A 23862-nucleotide genomic window follows, 5' to 3' on the forward strand; every position below is an offset into this window, starting at 1 on the left:
GTTTAACTACCTCCTTTAAAGAAAATGATAAGAAAAGTAAACAAACCAAATAGATCACAGAAAATGTCATAGCTGTGATTATATTATCCTTCTATTGGCTTCCTTAAAAAGGAGAATAAAGATATTCTCGCTTCATACATCACTCAAGTCAACTCACGTATTCTGATAGCGTCTGTTTTGGACAAGAAAAACAAGAAAACCAAGATGTTGGAGATGAATTATACCATGCCAACTGAATTTCTCCTTGTTGGATTCACAGATTATCTCCCTCTCAGAGTTACACTATTCTTGGTATTTCTCATAGTCTATACACTAACTTTGGTGGGAAATATGAGTTTAATAATCTTAGTTAATATCAACTCAAGTCTTCACACCCCCATGTATTTTTTTCTCAGCAACCTGTCTTTCTTAGACATCTGCTATTCTTCAGCAATCGCCCCTAAAATGTTGGTGAATTTCTTAGCCTCCCGGAAAAGCATCTCTCCTTATGGCTGTGCCATACAAATGTTTTTCTTTGGTTGTTTTGCTGATGCCGAGTGCCTTATTCTAGCAGCAATGGCATATGACCGTTATGCAGCCATCTGCAACCCCTTGCTCTATTCTACACTTATGTCCAGGAGAGTCTGTGTCTGCTCCATCGTGTTGGCCTACTGCAGTGGAAGCATGACTGCGATGGTACACGTGTGCTTCACGTTCAGGCTGCCATTTTGTGGCTCCAATATTGTGAATCATTTTTTCTGTGATATCCCACCTCTCCTAGCTTTGTCGTGTGCCGATACCCATATCAATGAGCTTTTGCTCTTTGCCTTGTGTGGCTTCATTCAGACGAGCACTTTTGTGGTCATATGTATCTCTTACACCTGTATCCTTATCACTGTTTTGAGCATCAAGTCCTCAGGGGGCAGGAGCAAAACATTCTCCACCTGTACTTCCCATTTCATAGCAGTCACGCTATTCTACGGAACGCTCCTGTTTATGTACTTACGTCCCACGACCAGCTATTCCTTAGACACGGACAAGGTCGTTGCCGTGTTTTATACTGTTGTCTTTCCCATGTTTAACCCGATAATCTACAGCTTCAGAAACAAGGATGTAAAGAATGCCCTCAAAAAGCTATTAGAAAGAAACTGGCTTTTAAATGAATAAGAATTTAAATTATTTAAGAATATTCAAGATATAGCTTGCCCTTCCACTGCCATCATGCCATGAATGCCTAGTATGTCAACTCTTCGAAATCCGTTATCATTTTTCAGAATTAAAGATAACTCTTTCATCCCCAATACGTTAAAATATTTTCACCCTCTCATTCAGAAATAGGCTCTCCAAATCATTCTACTCTGTGAAAGATACTTGAAATAGAATCAATAAAAATAATTGCTTTCTAGTTAGTGTTCACTAAATACTTTGTGCAATACTTTGTGACTCATTATGTTCTTTATCATGTTATATCAAAGATATATGTTGAATTGTCTGTCAACCGCCCCATATGAGAAGCTCCTTGGCAGCGGGGGCTATTTTTCTTGGTTTATTATCCCAACTCCCATACACAGCACATTCTCATTACATGTGTGTTTAAAGGATGAAAGGCTGGAATAAATAGGTGATATAAAGATGAGTGAGTGAATTTAGCTTTCTTTGGGAAACTGAGTCTAGATTCTGCACCCACAGAACATTCTTCATCAGGGACATTTGATGTCATTCATAATAAGCAATGGTTTCACTGGCTCTTAGGAAATCAGATAGAAGTCACATACCAATGGTCCTTTTAATATTAGGACAGTGTGAAGTTATAAGACTCTGATTGTCTTTGGGCTAGATTGATTAGTGTAAGAGATCCTCTAGTGTTCCATTCATAGTGGGTACATATGAAAACCAAAAAAGTTTGTGGAGACCATCAAGATTATAAGCTGTATATATTACTAATTATTTGGCCATATGTTACTGAGTTACTCTTTGAGTCCCTGTCTTCAAGAAGAGGTGAACAATTGTTCTAATTATTTTATTCGGAAAATTGACAATGCAAACCAATTGAAATGTAGACACTCCTTGCTCTGGGATCACTTTTGATGTTTAAATTATCAGACATTTTCTGCGGTTGATTTTGCTCCTTCAGTCTCCATTTCCGTTGTTTTATCTTGACAAAGGTGAAAGAATAAATTGTGTACATGTGAATATATAATATTCTGCATTTTCTGGTAACCCTGAAAATATGAATGACTGGATTAGTTTATACTGGTTGTAACCCTATAAATGTAAATAAGTCAATGATAAGATATTGCCCATTGCCATGGGTTGCTTTGAGGATTAAATGAACTAATATTTATAAAGCTATTAGAATATGTATGATTTGAGAATTAGGTGATCAAATATGTACCAATCTCCTAGAATACATGTAAAGCTTATACTGCCAGTTTTAATGTAATGGTATATCATTGTTCATTATTTTTCTACTAGTATATTACTATTTGATTTTAAGAAACAGGGAAAGTTGATTCCCAGAAGAAATTAAGCACTTCAAAAATATCTGTGAAGCATTCCAAACATTCTGTGATGTTGCCAGAAAGCAAAAAAGAAAAACAAAACAAAACAAAAAAGAAGGAAAAGAAAAAAAAACCCAAAAAACAAAAATGTAGAGCTCAATATTTAAATTAGTGACCTTCAGCATGTTAAACACCTGTCCTACTATGAAGACTGTCCAAGTGCACAGTACAATACCATTAATTTGTTCTTATTTTTTAATAGTTTCTGAAACTTACGGGCTAGTTCAAAGTTTTCTTTTTAATTTTAGTGTGATTTCCTTTTTTTTCCTTTTTTAAAATTTTTTCCTTTTTATTTTTTTAAATTTTTTTATTTTATCAGCGTAACAGTATTCATTATTTTTGCACCACACCCAGTGCTCCATGCAATCCATGCCCTTTCCAATACCCACCACCTGGTTCCCCCAACCTCCCACCTACCACCCCTTCAGAACCCTCAGATTGTTTTTCAGAGTCCATAGTCTCTCATGGTTCATCTCCCCTTCATTGATGGGAGTGTTGTGGAATGAATTGATTTGTTCTCATCATCCGTCCATTGTGTTATGGATATAAGGTTGCATAAAAACAATGATCAATTTCCTTAATAGGGCCTATTAAATCTGAGACTGTTTTCATTTTTTAAAATAAGTTAGTTTAACATAAATAAACTATAATTTATTTGGCTTTGTTGTTCCTGCTGTCATTGATTTTATTTTTTTGAGTTTTTGTTTAAATTCTAGTTAGTTAACATACAGTGTAATATTAGTTTAAAGTGTACAATATAGTGATCCAACACTTCCATAGGACACCCCGTGCTCATCACAGCAAGTGCCTTTCTTAATTCCCATCACCTATTTAACCTACTCCCCCTGCCAATCTCCTGTCTGGTAACCTTCTATTTGTTCCCTATAGTTCAGAGTCTCTTTCTTGGTTTGCCTCCTTCTCTCTCTCTCTCTCTCTCTTTTTTCTTCTTCTTCATTTGTTTTATATTATAAATTCCACATATGAGTGAAATCATATGGTATTTGTCTTTCTCTGACTGACATATTTCACTTAGCATAGTACTCTAGCTCCATCACATTGTTGCAAATAGTTAAGATTTCATTCTTTTTTATGGCTGAGTATATCCCATTACATATATATCACATCTTCTTTATCCATTCATCAGTTGATGAATATTTGGGCTGTTTCCATAGTTTGTTATTGTTGACAGTGCAGCTATAAATATTGGGGTACATGTATATCTTTGAGTTGGTGCTCTTATATTCTTTGGGTAAATACCTGGTAGTGCAAATGCTGGGTCATAGGGTAGTTCTATTTTTAACTTTTTGAGGAACCTCTATGCTGTTTTCCAAAGTGGCTGCACCATTTGGCACTTTCAACAACAGTGCAAGAGGGTTCTCCTTTCTCTACATCTTTGTCAGCACCTATTGTTTCTTTTTTTTTTTTTTTTTTTTTTTTTTTTTTTTTTAAAGATTTTATTTATTTATTTGACAGAGAGAGATTACAAGTAGGCAGAGAGAGAGAGAGAGAGGGAAGCAGGCTCCCTGCCAAGCAGAGAGCCCGATGCGGGACTCGATCCCAGGACCCTGAGATCATGACCTGAGCCGAAGGCAGCGGCTTAACCCACTGAGCCACCCAGGCGCCCCCTATTGTTTCTTATATTGTTGATTTTAGCCATTCTGAAAGTGTGAGGTGGTATCTCATTGTAGTTTTGATTTGTATTTCCCTGAGCATCTTTTCATGTGTCGGTTGGCCATTTGTATGTCTTCTTTGGAAACCTGTCTATTCATGTCTATTCATGTCTTCTGCCCATTTTTTTACTAAACTCTATGCATAAACTATAAAATTGTTAAAAGTTTAATGATTTTATTAATTATTAAGAGTTTATTAATTGTTAAGAGTTTATCTAACCTAGAGTTCCTATTGACATTTTGGGCCTATATTTCTTTACTGAAGAGGACGAGAGGCCTATACTGTACATTTTAAGGTGTTTAGAATCATCCTGGATTTCTATTCACTATATGTCATTAGCATTCTCCCAATGTAGGACAACTAAATGTATCCAAACATTGCCAAATTTCTATTTGGAGGCAAAATCACCCCCTGAGTGAGAACCACTGCACTTAGTCAAGACTATTTCTTTGTCCATAAAGCAAGTGAAACACATAGGAGTGAGGTCACTGCCTGAATATATCAGAATAATAATTTGCAAAGAATATCTCAGATGAGATTTTATCTTCTTCTGCATTATTTCTCTAATGTTGATTTATTTCAAAGATCCACTCATGAACACAGAAAATTAACACATAATTTAATAAAGTAAGCACATAAATTTAAAGCTGAATGAATATATATTAAGAAGTGATCTATAGTTGAGAAAAATTATAATAAAGTGGTGTATTTTGGTCATCACATCTTACGAGATTTATTTGTCTGCTTTTATGTTGAGAGAGAGAGGATGTTACCAGAGAAGCTATATTACATTTCAGTTTCAAGAAAGCAAAATAGTATACAAGGTTAAAATCCTAAAAATATTGTTCCTTCTGTAATAATATCTGCATATTTAATGCAGATCTTTTTTCAGGTCAGAAATAAAGTCTATGTGATAATTCTACATATTTATTTACATTGAGCATTGGAGTGAATTTCATGGCAGGAGTTTAAAAATACCATTTTTCCTGTCACATGAAACCAAAAACAATTGTTGGTCATATTTAAAAGATATATTTTTTAATTTAATTTAATTTTATTTTCAGTGTTCTAAAATTCATTCTTTATGCATTACATCAAGTGCTCCAGGCAGTACGTGCCCACCTTAATACCCACCACAAGGCTCACCCATCCCCCCAACCCTCTCCCTTCTAAAACCTTCAGTTTGTTTCTCAGAGTCCACTTAAAAGAAAATACAACTGTAAGTAATTTTTGTCTAAGAAATAAATAAAAAATACTTTTCTGAAATACATGAGATGTATGTCAAGTTGATAGAGACTGGGGGTGAGTATTAATTGAGAATCTATGCTTTTTCTTAGTCAGCTGCTAAGCATGGTGAAGACATGCCATAATTTATAAATGATACATTGTTATTTGTTCTAATTAAGTATGTATATGCCCCATTGCATTGCTATATAAACATAGACATCATTGTTTATAAAAACCAGGATTTTATCATAACTTATCATTTTTCTCCTATAAGAAGGTAGAAGATTTTATGCTTCATAAAAATAATTTTTGTTTTATGTGTTCTTGAACAAACTAAAGGAAAATTTCTTTTTTTCTTGGCACCACCTCCTGGTGTCATCCCTCCTCACAGATGGAAGCAACATCAAGTATACTGTTCTCATCAGCGTTTATCCCATTTTGAGATAATGTATGATAATCTGGCTGGATCAGCCATCATTATTTGAGAAGCAGGACATGTGGCTTTTAACGTGTATCCTTAGGGAGGCAACAATCTCTCCTTCTTCCCATCAGAGGACAGGGTCTAATACCCATATGTCATGGCCAAACCCTGTTTTAGCCCTTTCCTACAAACTCAAAATTCACTAGCTGGGGAAGCACCAGTTTCTAAGGCTTGATTTTGAGGCTGAAAAACAAGCCTTATAATTGAGGACATGCAAGAACATGAAGTCCTTGTATTTCCACAAAGGGACACTACCACACATCAGGGTGAGCCAGAGCTGAAGTCCAAATCTTTCAGGTGTAGCTATAGAAATAATGTCAGAATATGTGACCTGAATTGCCCTGTCAGCATTTGTTCTGGTTGTATATTGCTCTAGTGACTAAAAACAACCACCATTCATTTTGCTCAGGAATCTATCATGTGGGAAGAGGTAGATAAGGATAGTCTCCTTGCTCCCCAATGCCTGATGTCTCATTTGGGGTCACCTTAATAGCTGGAATTGGAATAGCTGGACATTGGCAAGGCATCTCTTTTCCATGCAGTCTTAGGACATCTTGTTCTGGTCTTTCCAAGTATTCTCTTCAATAAATGGTCTTAGGATAATCCAAGAGCAAGTGTTCCAAAAGCCTAAGGCAGATGCTACTAGCTTCTCATGTGCTAGCCTCAGAAGTCCCAGAACATCACTCTTTTTGTCTTCTGTTAAGAAGTAAGTCAGGGGGGCAGTTGTTTAAGCAACTGCCTTCAGCTCAGGTCATGATCCTGGAGCCCCAGGATCAAGTCCCACATCAGGCTCCCTGCTCAACAGGGAGCCAGCTTCTCCCTCTGCCCCTCACCCCTTACATGCTCTCTCTCTCTCTCTCTCTCTCTCTCTCTCAAATAAATAAAATCTTTGAAAAAAAAAATAAGTAAGTCAGGAAGGTTCCCCCAGATTCAAGGGGAGGTGTGTCCATGAATTTACAGCCATCTTTGGCCCATCACAGCATTGTATCATAATTGATTTTCTTAACTTCTCAACCCTATATACTTTTCATAGCCAGCAAAGAATGTTTTGAACAAATTGGCCCTTCACCTAATTCTTTCTTTCCTATTCCAATGTGGTGTCTTCCATGATTTCTACCACACTATGTCAGTGATCCTTTCCATTTCCACTAAAAAGTGCTGTCGACATGTTCCCTGACATTGCTGCAGGAGCACGTATTTAGGATTTAGGATTGTGAACATAGCAAAAAACGGTGTAGTGACACTTGATGTCTTTTACTAAACCAGGAACCAACCCATCTAAGATTCCTCCAAGAGAAGATGTCCAAGGATGGTGATGTACACTTTAGACAACCATCTGGGTTTTTTCCCAATCCAGAAGGCTGCTGATGTTGATCTATATGCAACACAAGTCATGAACCAGGATGCATATACCTCCTTGGCTGCTTAACAGAATAATTCTGAAGTATCAAATTTTGCAGGCCAAGCATTCTAGGCTAAATCACTTGCCCCCCACAAAAACTGGGTGGTCTTCTTGATTATATGGTATAGCATACCAGGCAGACTTCAGTTGTTTTCATCAGCTCACTTACTTCATCTGATAAAAAGACCACCACCGAGGTTATAGTTAGATCTTTTTCATTTCTTAGAAACCTAAGAAGTACCGCTCCTTAACATCCAAACCAAAGTGTGGTGTTGAAATTGTAGGTCATAGAAGAAGTATGGAAACATGAGGATAGTTAAGCGACAAGTCCTAGGGTACAGACCATGTTCACATGTGGCTGACAGGGGTGGACACTTGTCCACATAAAGAGATTAGTCTTATAGGAGTAAATCATCCAGTAAGTAAGATGTCCTGTGAGTCAAGCAGCCCATAGCTGTTATCACCATCATGAAAATAAACAATATAAACAAAGCTAAAATCTGTGGCTACAGTGTAAAACTGGGTAATTTTGCTTAGAAACATTTTCCAATGACCATCTGGGCGGGGAAGGTACACAGAATAATGGCCACCCAAAGATGTCAGCTCAACACTTATATGTCGGGAAACATCAGCATCCTCGTGACTTGTTGAAGATCAAGAACCTCTGATCCAAACCTCATAAGTGAAAATACAATAAATAAGGCAGGAGCCTAATCTACTAGCTCAGGCTTTATGGTTAAGGAAACACCATCTTTTTTTCCTGGCTTAATCAGGGGAATGGAGTCCAGTTGCTGATGTTGAACATGTGACTTCCCTGCTTCCTCACCTCAGCACTTTCCTTTACTGTTTTCACATTGATCTGTAGCTGATTTCCATATAACACTGCAAGAGGACAGCCTGTAAGGAATCACTCCTGAATAAGTTAACCCTGACCTGTCATTTCTAATAGCCCATCTGTCTTAGCTTTTTATATTAACAAGTACCACTTCACATTTCACTAGTGAATATATTTTCACAGAACTTATGTCAGCTACTATGATCAGTTTGAATGCTGGCATCCATTTATAGAGGAATAGGCAGTGGTTGATTATTCTGCTTATGGTGCAAATTTTTCATTGATTATTCTGGAATGCAACTCAATTATTCATTTATATCTGGCACCTTCAGTTATTCACACATGCACAATCTTAATTGATCCCTTCATATTTTATAATTTTTACAACTGTTATTTCTACCTAAAACTGTAAAGATGGTGAGTACAGTAATATAAAATAGATTCAGTTTTTCACCTAATCGTTAATGTACAATTTGATACACCAAGCATTCTATTAGGCACTACTAGAGAAAGACATAGAAAGATTTTGACTATGGTGCTCTGACAAAAGTCTTGTACAAGGAGGTAAAGTCTGGCTTGATCTATAAAACAAGGTTAAATGTCTGTGATCTTGAATGGGAAGGAAGCTAAATGTAGTGTTTCTGATCTATAAAACAAGGTTAAATGTCTGTGATCTTGATGGGAAGGAAGCTAAATGTAGTGTTTCCCAGACATAGGTCTAGATATTGAAGAATGCTGAGTATATTCTAAGAACGGCATGCTAGTGGTTCTTCTTAAATTTTTCAATTTCCAATCCTTACCCGAATAAAAAAATCATTCTTCATATGCTTGATCTTGAAAGTGAAATCACTTTCACTTGAAAGTGAAGGTACTTGAAAGTGAAATTACAAAAGCTTTTAAACTAATGATGGAAATTCTAATGTGTGTTCTAGGGCGCCTGGGTGGCTCAGTTGGTTAAGCATCTGTCTTCAGTTCGGGTCATGATCCTGGATTCTGGAGGAGTCCCTCACCGGTGCACCCTCTCTGCTCCTTCCCTCTGCTCCTGCTGCTCGCTCTCTGTCTCTCTCTTAAGTAAAAAAAACTGGTTTTTTTTTAAACCTAATATCTGTCCTAGAGTATCTATTATTCTACAATTTATATTTAGAATCATATGGATATTCTCTCTCACCCTCTCCTCTCACTCTCTCTGTCCCTTCCCCTCGCCCTTCCTTCCTTTTCCCATTCTTTCCCTCCTTCCTTTTTTCATTCCTTCCTTCCTTTTGTCCTGTCTTTCTGTCTTACTTAATACTGGATTTCATAGATGCATATAGAGAGATACATTTTTTAATCCAATGTCACCAGAATTCCATAAATGATGTGTGAGAAGCTGAATATAATGAAGTTTTCAGTGTGTAATCAGCAATTAATAGAGTGATAAATCAGTATGTCAAACTTCAAATATCATTTATCTAAAAGCTAGAAATTAAGGTGAACAGTTATTTTGTTTTGGAATATTGAGAAAATTATTCCCCATCTATTTCGTGAAATGTGAATTATTTGTTAACTTCAAGAAACACTTTTCCACACAGAAATGTCTTTTCACTACCAATTTTCTATTATTTTATTCAACAAGCAATGTTTTGCTGTAATAGACATAAAAAATCAACTTTTCTTCTTGCATTTTGATTCAGAGTGCAAAACAGGATAGTCTAATTATAAAGCTAGCAAATTATAACAAACGCTTCTCTAAGGGTTCTTTAAAATTGCCATAGTATATAATCTTACTTAATTAAACTGATTTTGTTTTCAATTGAATTTATAGATTTCTCTTTATTTTCTCAAGCATATTGGTCAACAAATTAAATCAACACAAGAATACGAATGCTTTATATTTTAATACATGGCTATATTAATATGGTGAATTCCAAACTGTCTTATTACTTTATACCCTCTAAAATAATACTAACATTCCCTTTAATTTTCAACAAAACACTCAGTTCTAGGTCAGTTTCTGATTATGTATTTGAAGTTGGTTTAGCAAACATGATCAGTCTGATAATATAATATAACAAGTTTTCTTAAACTGTGGGTTTTGTGAATTTAAGTTTATCATTTTTATAATAAATCTAACCTTCCTTGTATCCAAAATACTTCCCCATTTTTGAAGGAACTAACCCATCTCAAGAAAGTCAGAGATTCCATTTCAGAAAACTTAAGTTGTATACCAGCCAAGATATTTTTGGCCAGCAAATATAGGATTTTCTTCTTGCCATTGACACTGATCCCTTGTTCGAGTTATTGTAGCAATGACTTCACAAGTTATGAAACAGTTGGTTTTAGAGTACGTGCCATTGATTTGGCTACATTTAACCATATTGCTTTTTTCCCTCCTGCTTCTAATTTGCAACTCTAATTCATTATGTAGCTAATTCCATTCCTCACTTACTGTTTTGTTGGATTCCAAAATTCTTTTCTCTCATTACATGGCAATATATTCTATTTTGTATCTAAAGACACTCTAATGTTGATTTATTGGAATCTTCACAACTGCATATAACTTGTGATAATTATTTGGTTTTTGTACAATATTTGGATTGACATGACTTCATGCTTTAATCTATCTGTATATATTGTGACTTATTCTGCTTTCATGTTAAAATTAACTACACACCTTCACAAAACCAACGACCACCTTCTCCCAAACATACAGTAATAAATATATTATTTATATAATTAAAAAAGCTAAATATAAATTATGCAAAAAGCTAATAAAGCTATGTGAAATATATGTAAAATCTTCACAGTGTCTTAATGTGTCTACTCTTCAGTAGAATGGAAACTACAAAAGAATTATAAGACATAATCCACAGTTCTGTGATGTCTATCGAATTATTAGAGAAAAGAAAAGCATACTGTTTTATACAAATAAACCGAAAAGAGAGTATAAAGTTCAATTAGCTCTGTATGTGTGTAAAATCTCATAAATATGTAATGCAAATTATTGTTAAAGTTTGGAGAGTATGATATCCTCCATTAATATATATCAACTTCATAAGGAACCAACGAGGATGATAGAACATGTGTGAATGTCCCCATTTTATAGGAAAAAATATATAATCTTGGCTGTTTCATCATTAGAACATTTGAAGATTTGTCTGGGTAGCATATATTTCTTTAGTTCCTGCATTGTATTTATTCTCTGTTTTGTGTCTATACCCCAAGGTGTATGAGTGATTTATTTATAAAAGAAAGAGTGGGGGCGCCTGGGTGGCTCAGTGGGTTAAAGCCTCTGGCTTCGGCTCAGGTCATGATCCCAGGGTCCTGGGATCGAGCCCCGCATTGGGCTCTCTGCTCCGTGGGGAGCCTGCTTCCTCCTCTCTCTCACTCTCTGCCTGCCTCTCTGTCTACTTGTTATCTCTGTCTGTCAAATAAATAAATAAAATCTTTAAAAAAAAAAAAAAATAAAGAGTGAAGTTTTATCAAAGTGTAGGCAAAGGCATCTAGAAGACCTTCAGGGGAATGATTATCTCCAGTCTCCAGAGACCAGAAAAGATGCTAATGATTCAGCCTGTGGACATCTAAGATTTACATCCGCAGATAAGCTACAGTTCATGTCCCCAAAAGAAAAGCAACCAAACATTAAAACATCTCTACCCTCAGGAATTAGTATTTAAAAAATCACGAAAACCTGGTCTTCTCACTAGATATTCTGCTTATTCTGGACTTCGTTTTGTTGTGAATATGTTTGAGAAGTGGTGATGTAGGTTTATTTAAAACTTTTAATATTTCTTATCTCCCTATACTAAAAGAATCTCTCATTAGCTGTACGATTTCAGTATTGTTTCCAAATAGCCAGAAAACAATGTCCTTACTTGTGGGTTATTTATTTTTCAAAGTTTTCAAAGGTTCCCATTTTATGGGAAAAAGAGCAATATTTACATAATACCTACATTCAATATTTTCATGTATGCTTGTGTATTTATAGTATTTAATATTTTTGTATGTAGTAATATAAGACTAGTTAAACATTTATGGAAAATTCTTTTTAAAATAGAATATCTGAGAATTACAATGTATTTTAACTATACAAGGAAAGCCATTCCTTTCATATCTATATAATAGTATTTGGGAAGTGTTTTAGATATAATTTTATTTTATAAGTCCAATGGTAGTATTTTAAGAATTAGTTTCTATTTTTCTTGAATGTGTCACTGTATCCTGTCTCTAGTACAACCAGGGCATGCACACAGACATTTGATTCTCAGAGCTTAAGACTGTTTTTGCTACAACAAGCTGATACTTCCCACTACAACCCCAGTGTGCTGGGATACAACAGACTTAAAATCAATGTGTATTGTTTTTAAATTAGACTACCTGAGCTATAAGGCTGTTGTTGATAGTGGATTTTTACATTTTTATTTGTAATTATTGTTTAAGTTTTATTTTGGGGGGTGTTATCTGATTTTTTTGCTTCTTTTGTCTTATAAGCAAATTTTAACCATGAACTATTCAGTATATGTCATTTCAAATTATAAGTACATATATATACTTATGAGGTTATAAAATTATGAATTTAAATATGTAAAAATATTCCATATAATGCTTAATCAGTTATATATTTATTTGTGTATAATATTTTATAATAACAAGACCTATCTGATTGGTACAGTTTCAGTATCTTGCTCTCACACCCTGCCTCTTGACATTGGGTTTTTGGGGGGATTAGAATTAATGCTGATAAAAAAGCAAAGATGCAAGGTGAAGTTATCCAAAGATGCAAAAGAGAAGTGCTTTCAAATCAATTTTTTGATGGGCCCTAACAATATTAAATGAAGAAAAGATTGTTTTACCTCTTCCTCTCAGTTCAGCTCTACGGAGAACACAGTCATTGATATTCCAAGTGCAGAATCTGAGAGAAGGTGAGTCATAAAAAATTCTGAAGTTTGAGATTTGGAAAAGAAAGGGGTTGGGCTGCATGTTATGAAAGTCAGCATCGTGAGTTAACCGGGTGTTGAAAAGTAGCCACAGTTTGGCCAGAAGATGGAGGAATAATTTCTATCACAAAAAGCCCCAGTATATACACGATATAAGCAGAGAACTTGCCTATGCCCTAGCATGAAATAGAAGTTTGGTATAAGGCATATTTGGGTTTGACTGTCAATTTTACCAATTAATATTTTCTTGATCTAAAAGAGTTTCCCTCAATATTTATGATGTGGAAACTAAGAAGCTGGGCATGAAAACATTTCTAGTTCCAAGAATTTGAGTCACTGTAAGTAGATTGCCTAGTACATGTATACCCCACTGCTGAAGTTAATTTCTTCTCTTCAACCAACTGCAGGGTAATCATAAACACCCCAATACTATTACGGATATTGGATCATGGAGGAAACTGTACGTATATCTTTTTCATCTGAGTGATATCACCTTGTTCTGCAACTGAAAAGCCATATAAACCTGAATGCATGGCAGGTTGGAACCATACAGGGGTGAAGGAATTCCTTCTGGTAGGTTTAACTGAAAACCCTAATTTGCAGATCCCTCTCTTTTTGCTTTTTACCCTTATTTATTTCACCACTCTGGCAGGTAATTGGGGGATGATTATCTTGATCTGGTTAAATACCCAACTTCATACACCAATGTACTTCTTCCTTAGCAACCTCTCTTTTTGTGATATCTGCTATTCTACTGTCTTTGCTCCAAAGATGTTGGTCAATTTCCTATCAAACCATAAGTCCAGCACATTTGCTGGTTGTGTTCTACAGAGTTTCTTTTTTGCAGTATACATAACCACAGAGGGCATCCTCCTGTCTATGATGGCTTATGACCGCTATGTGGCAATAGCTAATCCCTTGTTGTATACAGTCATAATGACCCAAAGGGTTTGTGTTCAGATGGTCCTTGCATCTTACCTGGGTGGGCTCATTAACTCACTCACACACACAATCGGTTTGCTCAAATTAGACTTCTGTGGTCCTAACGTTGTGAACCATTATTTCTGTGACATTCCCCCTCTTCTGAAACTCTCTTGTTCTGATGCCCATAACAATGAAATGCTGCTTTTAATATTCTCTGGGGTCATTGCAATGTTCACTTTCACTATCATTATGGTCTCTTATACATGCATCATCATTGCCATCCAGAGAATCCGCTCCGCTGAGGGGAGGCGCAAAGCCTTCTCCACTTGTGCCTCTCATCTGACTGCTGTGACATTGTTCTATGGGTCTGTGACCTTCAGTTACATCCAGCCAAGCTCTCAGTATTCCCTGGAACAGGAGAAGGTCTCTGCTGTGTTTTATACGCTGGTGATCCCCATGCTAAACCCACTGATTTATAGCTTACGAAATAAGGATGTGAAAGATGCAGCCAAAAGGTCAATATGGTGGAAGAGAACTCCCACCTGACCCAATCTTTTCAATGGATTTGTTAACCTAACATTAAATAGACAGGCTTTTCTTAAAATTGTGTCACAGACACAAATGCCCAAAAACTGTAATCAAGGTAGACTCATGAAATTGAAGATGTGTTGAGATTGACAGGAAGACTGAAAATCACTGTATTTTATGATTCGTTGTTTTGTGACTTAAAAATTTCATTCTTTCAAGAGCTAGTACATCTTTTTTTCCCCTAACGAATTCTGATGCTATACTATGAAAGAACTCACCACAGATTTAAAAGACTCTGACATTGATTCAAATGAAAAGAACACCCCAACAATAGGGATTTATTAAATGCATTCTTATCTCAGAGGAACAGTGAAATAGCCTTTTGGCATGATTTTCTGGCATTAGATCTTTGTTGTTGTTGTTGTTCTAAAAATGCTATCATCCAAGTAAAGACATATATCTCCATTTTTGTATTTGAATTATATATCTTAGTGGTATCCTAGAATAGCTATAGAAAAGAATAACTGTCATTAGTTATGATTTATTCCTTCAACACACTTCTGTTTAGTAACTTTACTTGTACCAGTTACTCTGTGAGAGCCAAACATTAAGACATGTAAGATAAGGGGCAAAAGCTGTTAGAGGAACAAATAATGGAGGGATACAGTAAATGAGTTTTCAAAATATTGTGTGAAGATAAAGGCTTTACCTGATGTTACATCTCAAACTTTTGGAAAGTATGACTGTGTACTGGATAATATAAAATAATAGTATGTCATTACTGTTATAAAGAAAGGTATGTGTATATAAATGAGTATATGCACACACACATACATATATACGTATAGTAAGATAGCGATTAAGAGACTGGTGAAATAAATAAGCAATTGCAGTTAGTATCTATAGGGAAGGAACACAGGAGACATCATTTAAATATTCTTGCAAATCTCTTATTCTTGATTCTGTTCTATAAGTTTAAAATGCTTCAAAATTTTTTAAAAAAGTTAGGAAAATATGCACTTTTACTTCTGTATCAAAAGAACATCTATGCAAAAATAATGAAAAAAAGCAAGAAAAGTTAAGACATCTGTTGAATGAATTGAATGGGTTTTGAAGAAAAGAGAATTGGAGGGCTTTATATTTCAGAGAGACGTGAACTTGGAGATGCTGGCTGACTTAGCCTCCCTGATTCAGGGTACACTTGAGAATGCAGGTGAGGACTTGCATGGAGGGCTCTGGAAAGGGTTCAGCAGACTCAGGAGAGGTCCAGACAGAAATTTTCCAGGTTTCAGCACACAGGGACATTTCTTCTCAGGGAATTAGCCATATTCTGGGTCTGATCAGGCTTGAAGACCAGGTAAACAAATAAACAGAAGGATGCGCATGTAATAAACTAGATAGATAAATTAGATATATGATAGATGAGGATAGAAAGATGATAGATGATAGATAATGATAGATGATGATAGATAGATAGATAGATAGATAGATATAAATGAGAACTTCTAGGGGCACCTGGGTGGCTCTGTTGGTTGAACATCTGACTCTTGCTTTCAGCTTGGGTCATAATCTCAGGGTCTAGAGATGGAGTCCTGCGCTGGGCTCTGTGCTGAGCATGAAGCCTGCTTAAGATTTTCTCTCTCCCTCTCCCTATGCTCCCCTCTCCCTTAATAATAGATAAATAAATAAATAAATAAATAAACAACTTCTGAGAAGCAGAGATAACGTTTGGTGTTCTCCCAAGCAAAACAAACATTAAAATTGCTATCTATCAAAAGCAGGGGCTCCTGTGCCCTGTAGCTGTTTTGGGGGAAGAGAAAACAGTGGTCTTCTCTGCAGTTATTTGGCCGGAGGAGTTGAGCTGGATTATATTGGAGCTTAAACACACAGCTGTTTCCCTCTCCTCCCCTGCCCCACCCCAAGAAACTGGATGGGATGGAAGGTGGAGGGTGTAAAACACTGGTTTGGGTCACAGGGGTCCATGGAAATCCCCCACACTCTTGGTGTGCTTAGAAAACACAAAATCTTGCTGGAAGGAAGAGCTACCAAAAAATGTAATAAAGGTTTCCTCCCCAGAACGTTTGCCAGATTCTGATCTTGCTGTAAGCCAGGCGAAAAGGGCTACAGTTTTCTTTGTGTGGCACTGAAGATTCAGATGTTTGCAGATTCAAATGGAATTGGAAAGAGAGTGGTATTTTTTCTCAGTCTCTAGGTGCTTGGTTGATAAGGTCTCATCAGAGGTAGAGGGCTGTGTCAGACACAAGGCTGGCAGCCTCCTCTAAACATTGGCTGCAGTTGATGTGTAAGCATGCCTCCCTTTATTATGCTTCACTTTATTTAACATTACAGCTCCTGTGTTTTTCTTACAAATGGAAAGTTCATAGCATCCCTGCATCAAATAAGTTTATCAATGTCAGTTCTCTGACAACATTTGTTCACTTTGTATCTCTGGGTCACACTTTGGTAATTCTTGCAATATTTCAAACTTTTTCAATATTGTCATATTCATTATAGTAATCTGGGATCAAGGATGACAATTCACTGAAGGCTCAGAATGGTTAGCATTTTGTAGTAATAAAGTGTTTTTATTTTTTATCAAGCTTTTGTTTTAATTTTTTAAAATTTTTCTTGTGTTGTTTTTAAATTAAGGTGTGCGCACTGGCTTTTTTAGATGCAATGCTATTGCACACTTGCTAGACCACAGCATAATATAAACATAACTTTTATGTGTACTGGGAAACCAAAAATCTCATTTGACTCACTTTATTGCAGTGTTCTGGAACCAAACCCACAATATCTCCAAGATATTCCTATATAGGACAGGGAGCTAAGTTCACACCACCAAAGAATTAAAGCTTAATTTTCTATAGTGTTTAAAGCTAGAGAGAGAGAAAAGTGCAGCTCTTAACCAATATCTTGGGAAAGCTACACCCAAACAGGGAGAAGGCAGAAGAAAAATGAGGTCCAACTTCAACCCCATGCAGAACCAGCACAAATAATATTTGAATTAACTTAGCTTTTCATCTGTTATGCCTTTTTAGAAAGAATGAAGCCCTCCCAGGTGGAAAGTAATGCCATCTTCACTTCTATGTACCTTTAATCACATGCAAAGAATGAGAATTATTTTTAAGAAGAGTAAGAAAGAGTGGGAAAACATAGCAGGGTCACATAAGAGCTATGAATCTTAATTTTAATTCATATCATACATGAAGATTGATTTAAGATGGATCATAGAAGTAAATGTGTAAAAGATGAAAAAAAAGAGCCTCTAGCAGTAAACATAAGTCTGTGTTTTCATAACATCAAAATTGGCAAACATTTTTCAGTAAGGATATACAGGGCACTCTGGGTGGGTGAGTTGGCTAAGCATGTGCCTTCAGCTCAGGTCATGATCCCAGGGTCCTGGGATTGAGTCCCTCAGCAGGGAAGGGAGTCTGTTTCTCTCTCTGCCTGCTGCTCCTGTGCTTATGCTCTCTCTCTCTGACAAATTGTTAAAAGTCTTTAAAAATAAAAAAGCATATACAAATAGTAAAATAAAAAGAACAATGGGGAAATATATCTCTCATTTATTCTTTCTTTCTCCAATTTTAATTTACACTCCAGTTGCTTAACATACAGTGTAATATTAGTTTCAGGTATAGAACTGAGTGATTCAACACTTATATACAATACTCAGTGAGGTTTTGTTGGTTTTAAATAAAGATTTCTGTCCCTGGAAATACATCATTACAAGACTAAAAAGGCAAGCCACAGAATAAGAAAGAATATTCATAGAGTGTATACTGGCAAAAGATTCATCCAAAATATATTAAAAAGAACTGCCAGTCAATAAAAGACAAATAGGACAACTGAATATGGAAAAAAAACCAGAAAAATGTTTATATAAAAGTCATTCAAAATAACCAGTAAGCATATGTAAAAATGTTTAATCTCATTGTTCACACATTTCCAAGAGGAGTATGAAAATGGTTCAGATATTTTGGAGAACTGTCTGATGGTAAATTGAATATATAGCTAACTCATGTTTCAAGATTCCCTAGATATGAGTGTGTATTCACAAACATACATGAACAATAATTTTTTCAGAAGTTTTATTCATAATATTTATACTTACAAACTAGAAACAAAAACCTGATCATTTAAGAGAATAAATTAATTAATTTTGATATATTCACAAAATGGAAGACTAAACAGCACTTTTTAAAAAAACCACTGATGTACACTAGGGTAAATGAATGTCATAATGTTATGCTCTGTAAAGGAAAGCAGAAACAAAAAGTTCATATGTTTAAAATAAAAAAAGATAGAAAAGTCCATGTGTAGGATTCCATTTGCGTAATGTTTAACAACAGATAAATTTAAGTTATGGTAATATAGCTATGAGGGAGCATTCTGTAGTGTTGGAAATATCTGTATCATTATGATCGGTGTGGTGTTTATGCTCACGTACATATACAGAAATTTGAAATAAATTGTATACTTAATTTCAAGGTGTTTTACAATGTGTGTGTATGTGCATGCATGTATGTATAATTCTTGAACAAGTGCTCAGAGGAAAAGACAAAAAATGGAATTTCAGTGGAAATATGGAAAGCAAAGGGAATGGTAAATTGGAGATTTGAGGGTAATTATAAATTGTAATTGAATTTTGACTGTACAATAATATTTTATTAGGAGGTTTAAAATGAATACAACATAAATGCATAGAAACAATAATCCAAAAGCAGTGTAAATTAATGGGACTAAACCTTCTAAGGCTTTAATAAGAGAAATGAAATAAGGAACAGAGTGCATTGTATTTCCTATTTCAAATTGCATAACTTAAAACAGAAGGCAATCCATAACACAGCAAATGCAAAAGTTAGAACAATAAAAAATACAAATTGAGACATCTTAAAAACTTAATAGATAAAATATTTCTTAAATAGGACCTAAAATGTTCTGACGATTAAGGAGAAATTAAGGAACACTGAATTATATCGCTACTTAAAATATATTTATAGGATGAAAAAGTAAACCAGAGTCAGTGAAAATAGTTTCCCTACATATTTATAAAGTATAATAAAAATATATAATGAAATCTTACAAACAAATAAAACTAAACATAACAGAAAAAAATTGGGGACAAGGGGGCAAAGTACTTGTAATGCACATGACACAATAAATACCAAAAATCTCTCAACTTCCAGAAAAATAAAGGAAAGTTGCTCAGCTTTATTAGTAATCTGGGGAAAGAAAATTAACCACAATAAGATATGGTGATACAAGCTGTATATGGTATCAGGGGCACGTGTCATTCAGTCGGTAGAGCAAGTGACTCTTGATCTCAGGGTTGTGAGTTTGAGCCCCGTGCTAGGTGTAGAGATGACTTAAAAAAACAAAATTTTTAAAAAATATATACAATATCAAGTGCTGAAGAAAGGAAGCAGCTACAACACTCATAAAGCAATGATGGAGATGTTACTCACGACAACTTCAAAAAATAATTGTCGGTCCTTAACAAACCTGCACATATGAAATGCAGAGAGTCAATGCTGTGTTATATATAAAGTATAGCTCTTAACAGAAATTTACAAGACCTACAAAGAAGCAGAAAAATGTAATACACTGGACTCGAAAAAAAAAGAAGTCAGTAGAAACTGAATGACCCAGATATTTGATTGAGCAGAAAGAGTTCAAAGTACTATTATAAATAATATGTTCAGATAACTAAAGAAAATATATAAAAAATTAAAGGAAAGTGTTATAGTAGATGCTCAAATAAAGCATCTCAATTTTTAAAAAGGATTAATAAAAATAACAAATGAGAATTCTGTAGTTAAACATACGGTAACTGTAATGAAAAATTCCACTAGAAGATCCAATGACAAATATGAGGTGATAGAAGAAAGAATCAGGGATCTTGGAGCTAAACCAATGGAACAAATATGAAAAGAATGAAGGAAATATGAAAAACAAATATGAAAAGAATGAAGAACAAATATGAAAAGAATGAAGGAAAATAAACAGCCAGGGATTTGTATGCCACCATTCAGTGTATCAAGAGATACATAGTGCAGTTCCCGAAGAGGGGGAGAAAAGAAAGAAGTGAAAAGCAAAGAAAAACAAAATAAATCAAAACCTGAAAACAAAACCTGGACAAAACTGCGTGTGTTTGGATTAAAAAAAATAAAATAAAATAAAATAATTCCAGTCAACATTTTACTGGAGATTCCTATCACATAACATATAATACACTAAAATACATAAAAATAAGTTTCAAGAATCACAGACCTGTACCCCTAAGACAAAAAATACATTATATGTTAATTAAAAAAGAGTATATACTTAAAAAAAAAAAAGATGAGCTTAAATGTGAAAGATAGAACAGTTCAAAAGTGAGACAAAAATACATAAGGAATAAATGAACACTACCAATAATGGAACATATAAAATGAATGAACAATACAGAAGAAAATAATACAAAATAAAATGAATAATACAAAACAAAATGCTAAAGTCATCCAGATAGAAAAGAAGCAGCACAATTCTCATTATTTTCAGGTGAAATTATCATGCATCTAAAAGACAAAACCGTGGCTCCTGGGTGGCTCAGTGGGTTAAAGCCTCTGCCTTTGCTCAGGTCATGATCCTGGGATCGAGCCCCACATCCAGCTCTCTGCTCAGCAGGAAGCCACCTTCCTCCTCTCTCTCTCTGCCTGCCTCTCTGCCTGCTTGTGATCTCTCCCTGTCAAATAAATAAATAAATAAAATCTTAAAAAAAAAAAAGACAAAATCAATATACAAAAGTGAACTGTTTCTGTCTATTAATAGCAAATGATTTAAAAACTAATAAAATATTTCCATTTTAATAGGACATAATAGAGGAATAAATTCAACAGCAACAAAAAAAATCAAGACAAGAGTAAAATCATGAAAAGTATAAAAAATTGCTGAGAGGAATAGGAGATCTAAATTAATAGCAATTCCCTATTAATGAATTGGAACACTCCATTCTTGGGTATTTATCCGGGAGACATGAGTAATCATGCCCATTCAAAACTTCAACTCTAGTATTTACAACTGCTTTAAAAAAATTTTTTTTTCTTTATTTATTTGAGACAGAGAGAGCATGGAGGGTAGAAGAATAAGAGGGAGAGACTATCCAGCAGGAGTCCAATGCAGGCCTCCATCTCAAGACCCTGAAACCATGACCAAAGCCAAAACCAAGAAGAGGATGCTTAACTGACTTAGCCACCCAAATGCCACTACAACAGCTTTATTCAAAGTAGCCAAATATTGCAAATAATCCAAGTGTCCATTAAGAGGTGAGTAGATAAACAAAGTATACTAATTCGTACATTATCAAGCAATAAAAAAGAAAGAAAGAACTAATGATTTATGTAACAATGTAAATGTTTCTAAAAACATTATTCTGGGTGGCTCAGTGGGTTAAGCATTTGCCTTTGGCTCAGGTCACAATCCCAGGGTTCTGGGATGGAGACCTGCATTCTGCCTCAGTCTTTGTCTGTCTCTCTCTCTCTCTCATGAATAAATAAATAAAATCTTAAAAATATATAAAAATAAAAATATCATTCTGATTGAAAAAATATTCAGACCAAAAAAACTGTATTACCCCAATTTTGTGAAACTGCAAAAACAAATCTCACAAACATAGATAAACAACTGATCAGCAGTTTTTTGAGGTTGAAGGTCAGAGATTGGGGTTTCTTAGAAAGAGAACAAGATATTCTGGGGGTTATGGAAACATTCTGTTTTGATTATAGTAATAATTGGTCTGGAGCATATATTTGTCAAAACCCATAAAATTATACATTTAAACTGAACACTGCTTATTGGATCATAATTATTCCTCTTTTATTTGAAAAAAGTTATTTTCAAAAATATAACACTTCAATATTTTTGTTGAATAACTTATTTATAAATTATTTATTTAATAACTTAAATAAATTTTCTTTATTTATAATTTATAATTAATTAATTTATAATTTATTTAATATTTACAATTTAAATAAAATTATTTAATAATTTATTTAATAAATATAATTTATTTAATGCATAATTTGTATTCATTAATATAATTCTGAATTATATTTTCACAAGAAGTCTTATTTCATGACAGAAAATCAATAAATATATACTAAATTCATTTCAAATAATGCTGGGAATTTTTTCTGTATGTCAAATTCAATTGTACCTCTATTTATGTGCTAAATATCAATTTTTAAAATTTAACATGTCCATTTCTATTGTTAATAAAGCCATTAGATCTTATCTGGGTCTCCATTTAAGTATCTGATGATTGGTATGAGGCCATTTCCCAGAAATAAATGTTTTAAAGACAGCATTGTATGGGACTCCTGGCTGACTCAGCGGTAGAATATTTGACTCTTGATCTTGGGGTCCTGAGTTTGAGCTCCATGTCCGGTGTAGAGATTACAAAAAAAAAAAAAAAAGAAAAGAAAAGGGAAGGAAGGAAAAAAAAATAAGAAAATAGTATTGCATATAATCTCAGGGGGTTAATAGATCTGCAGAAGATAGAGAACATGATAGGGACTTTCTAAATATAGTGTTTTGTTTTTTTTTTTCCCCTATACTGAGTGCCTGTGTCAACAAAGGAAAGACAAAACAGCAGGTTTCAAAATAAAGAATCAAGTATGTGTGTTTATTTGGGGATTTAGGGTTTGCAATCCGAGGGAGAGATTTAACAAAATCAAAAGTGTGCTTTGGAGAAACAAAGGAGGTTAAAGTTTTTAGAGAAGAGAGAGGAAATTCACATAAGTCATTTTGAAGGAGATGAGATCCGTATGCCAGAAGCACTGGTAGAGCTACAGTTACACTCGGCTGCATGGGACAGGCTGCTAGGCAGAACTGTATTAATGCAGAAAGCCCATTTCTGTCCGTTTTAACATAGAACACATCCCTGGCTTCTAGCCCCACCTTTTCAATGTCCTCCCCACTCCATTTAAGATAATCCTCTAAGGGGCGCCTGGGTGGCTCAGTCCTTAAGTGTCCGCCTTCCTCTCAGATCATGATCCCAGGGTCCTGCTCAGTGGGAGGCCTGCTTCTCCCTCTCCCACTCCCCCTGCTCCTGTGCTCTCCCTTGCCATCTCTCTCTGTCAAATAAATAAAATCATTTAAAAAATAAAAAATGTAAAAGGTTAAAAATTTTTAAAAAGTACTAGTTTTCATTTTCTTTGATTTCCTCTTCATAATCCAAGAAAACAAAGGCGTAGATTTTTGTTAACCAGCTGCTCTTCTCCTACCTTCAAGCCCACTGGTGTTTGCGTTTTAGTTTCACGTGTGTGTGTGTGTGTGTGTGTGTGTGTGTGTGTACGTGG

At 34.9% G+C, this 23862-nt stretch overlaps 2 protein-coding genes across 2 annotated transcripts in view; both read left to right on the forward strand.

Annotated features, from left to right (window-relative positions):
* Positions 1-204: 204 nt before the first annotated feature.
* The window catches only part of LOC309840378 (uncharacterized protein), a gene marked incomplete at both ends in the record, with an annotated part of 49948 nt that continues 26290 nt past the window's right edge, over positions 205-23862 (forward strand). Inside the window, 2 exons of the mRNA XM_082682431.1 lie at positions 205-1130; positions 13004-13054. Coding sequence (XP_082538557.1) covers positions 205-1130; positions 13004-13054 — 977 coding nt within the window. The remainder of the gene's footprint in view (positions 1131-13003; positions 13055-23862) is intronic.
* On the forward strand, positions 13601-14539 carry LOC309872875 (olfactory receptor 5J3-like; the record flags this gene model as incomplete). Its single annotated transcript, XM_082747840.1, has 1 exon — positions 13601-14539. One exon carries the CDS (start codon positions 13601-13603, stop codon positions 14537-14539), a length of 939 nt encoding a protein of 312 aa, XP_082603966.1.

Source organism: Mustela nivalis (genome assembly GCF_964662115.1).
Source record: "Mustela nivalis genome assembly, chromosome: 9".
Classification (NCBI taxonomy): Eukaryota; Metazoa; Chordata; class Mammalia; order Carnivora; family Mustelidae; genus Mustela; species Mustela nivalis.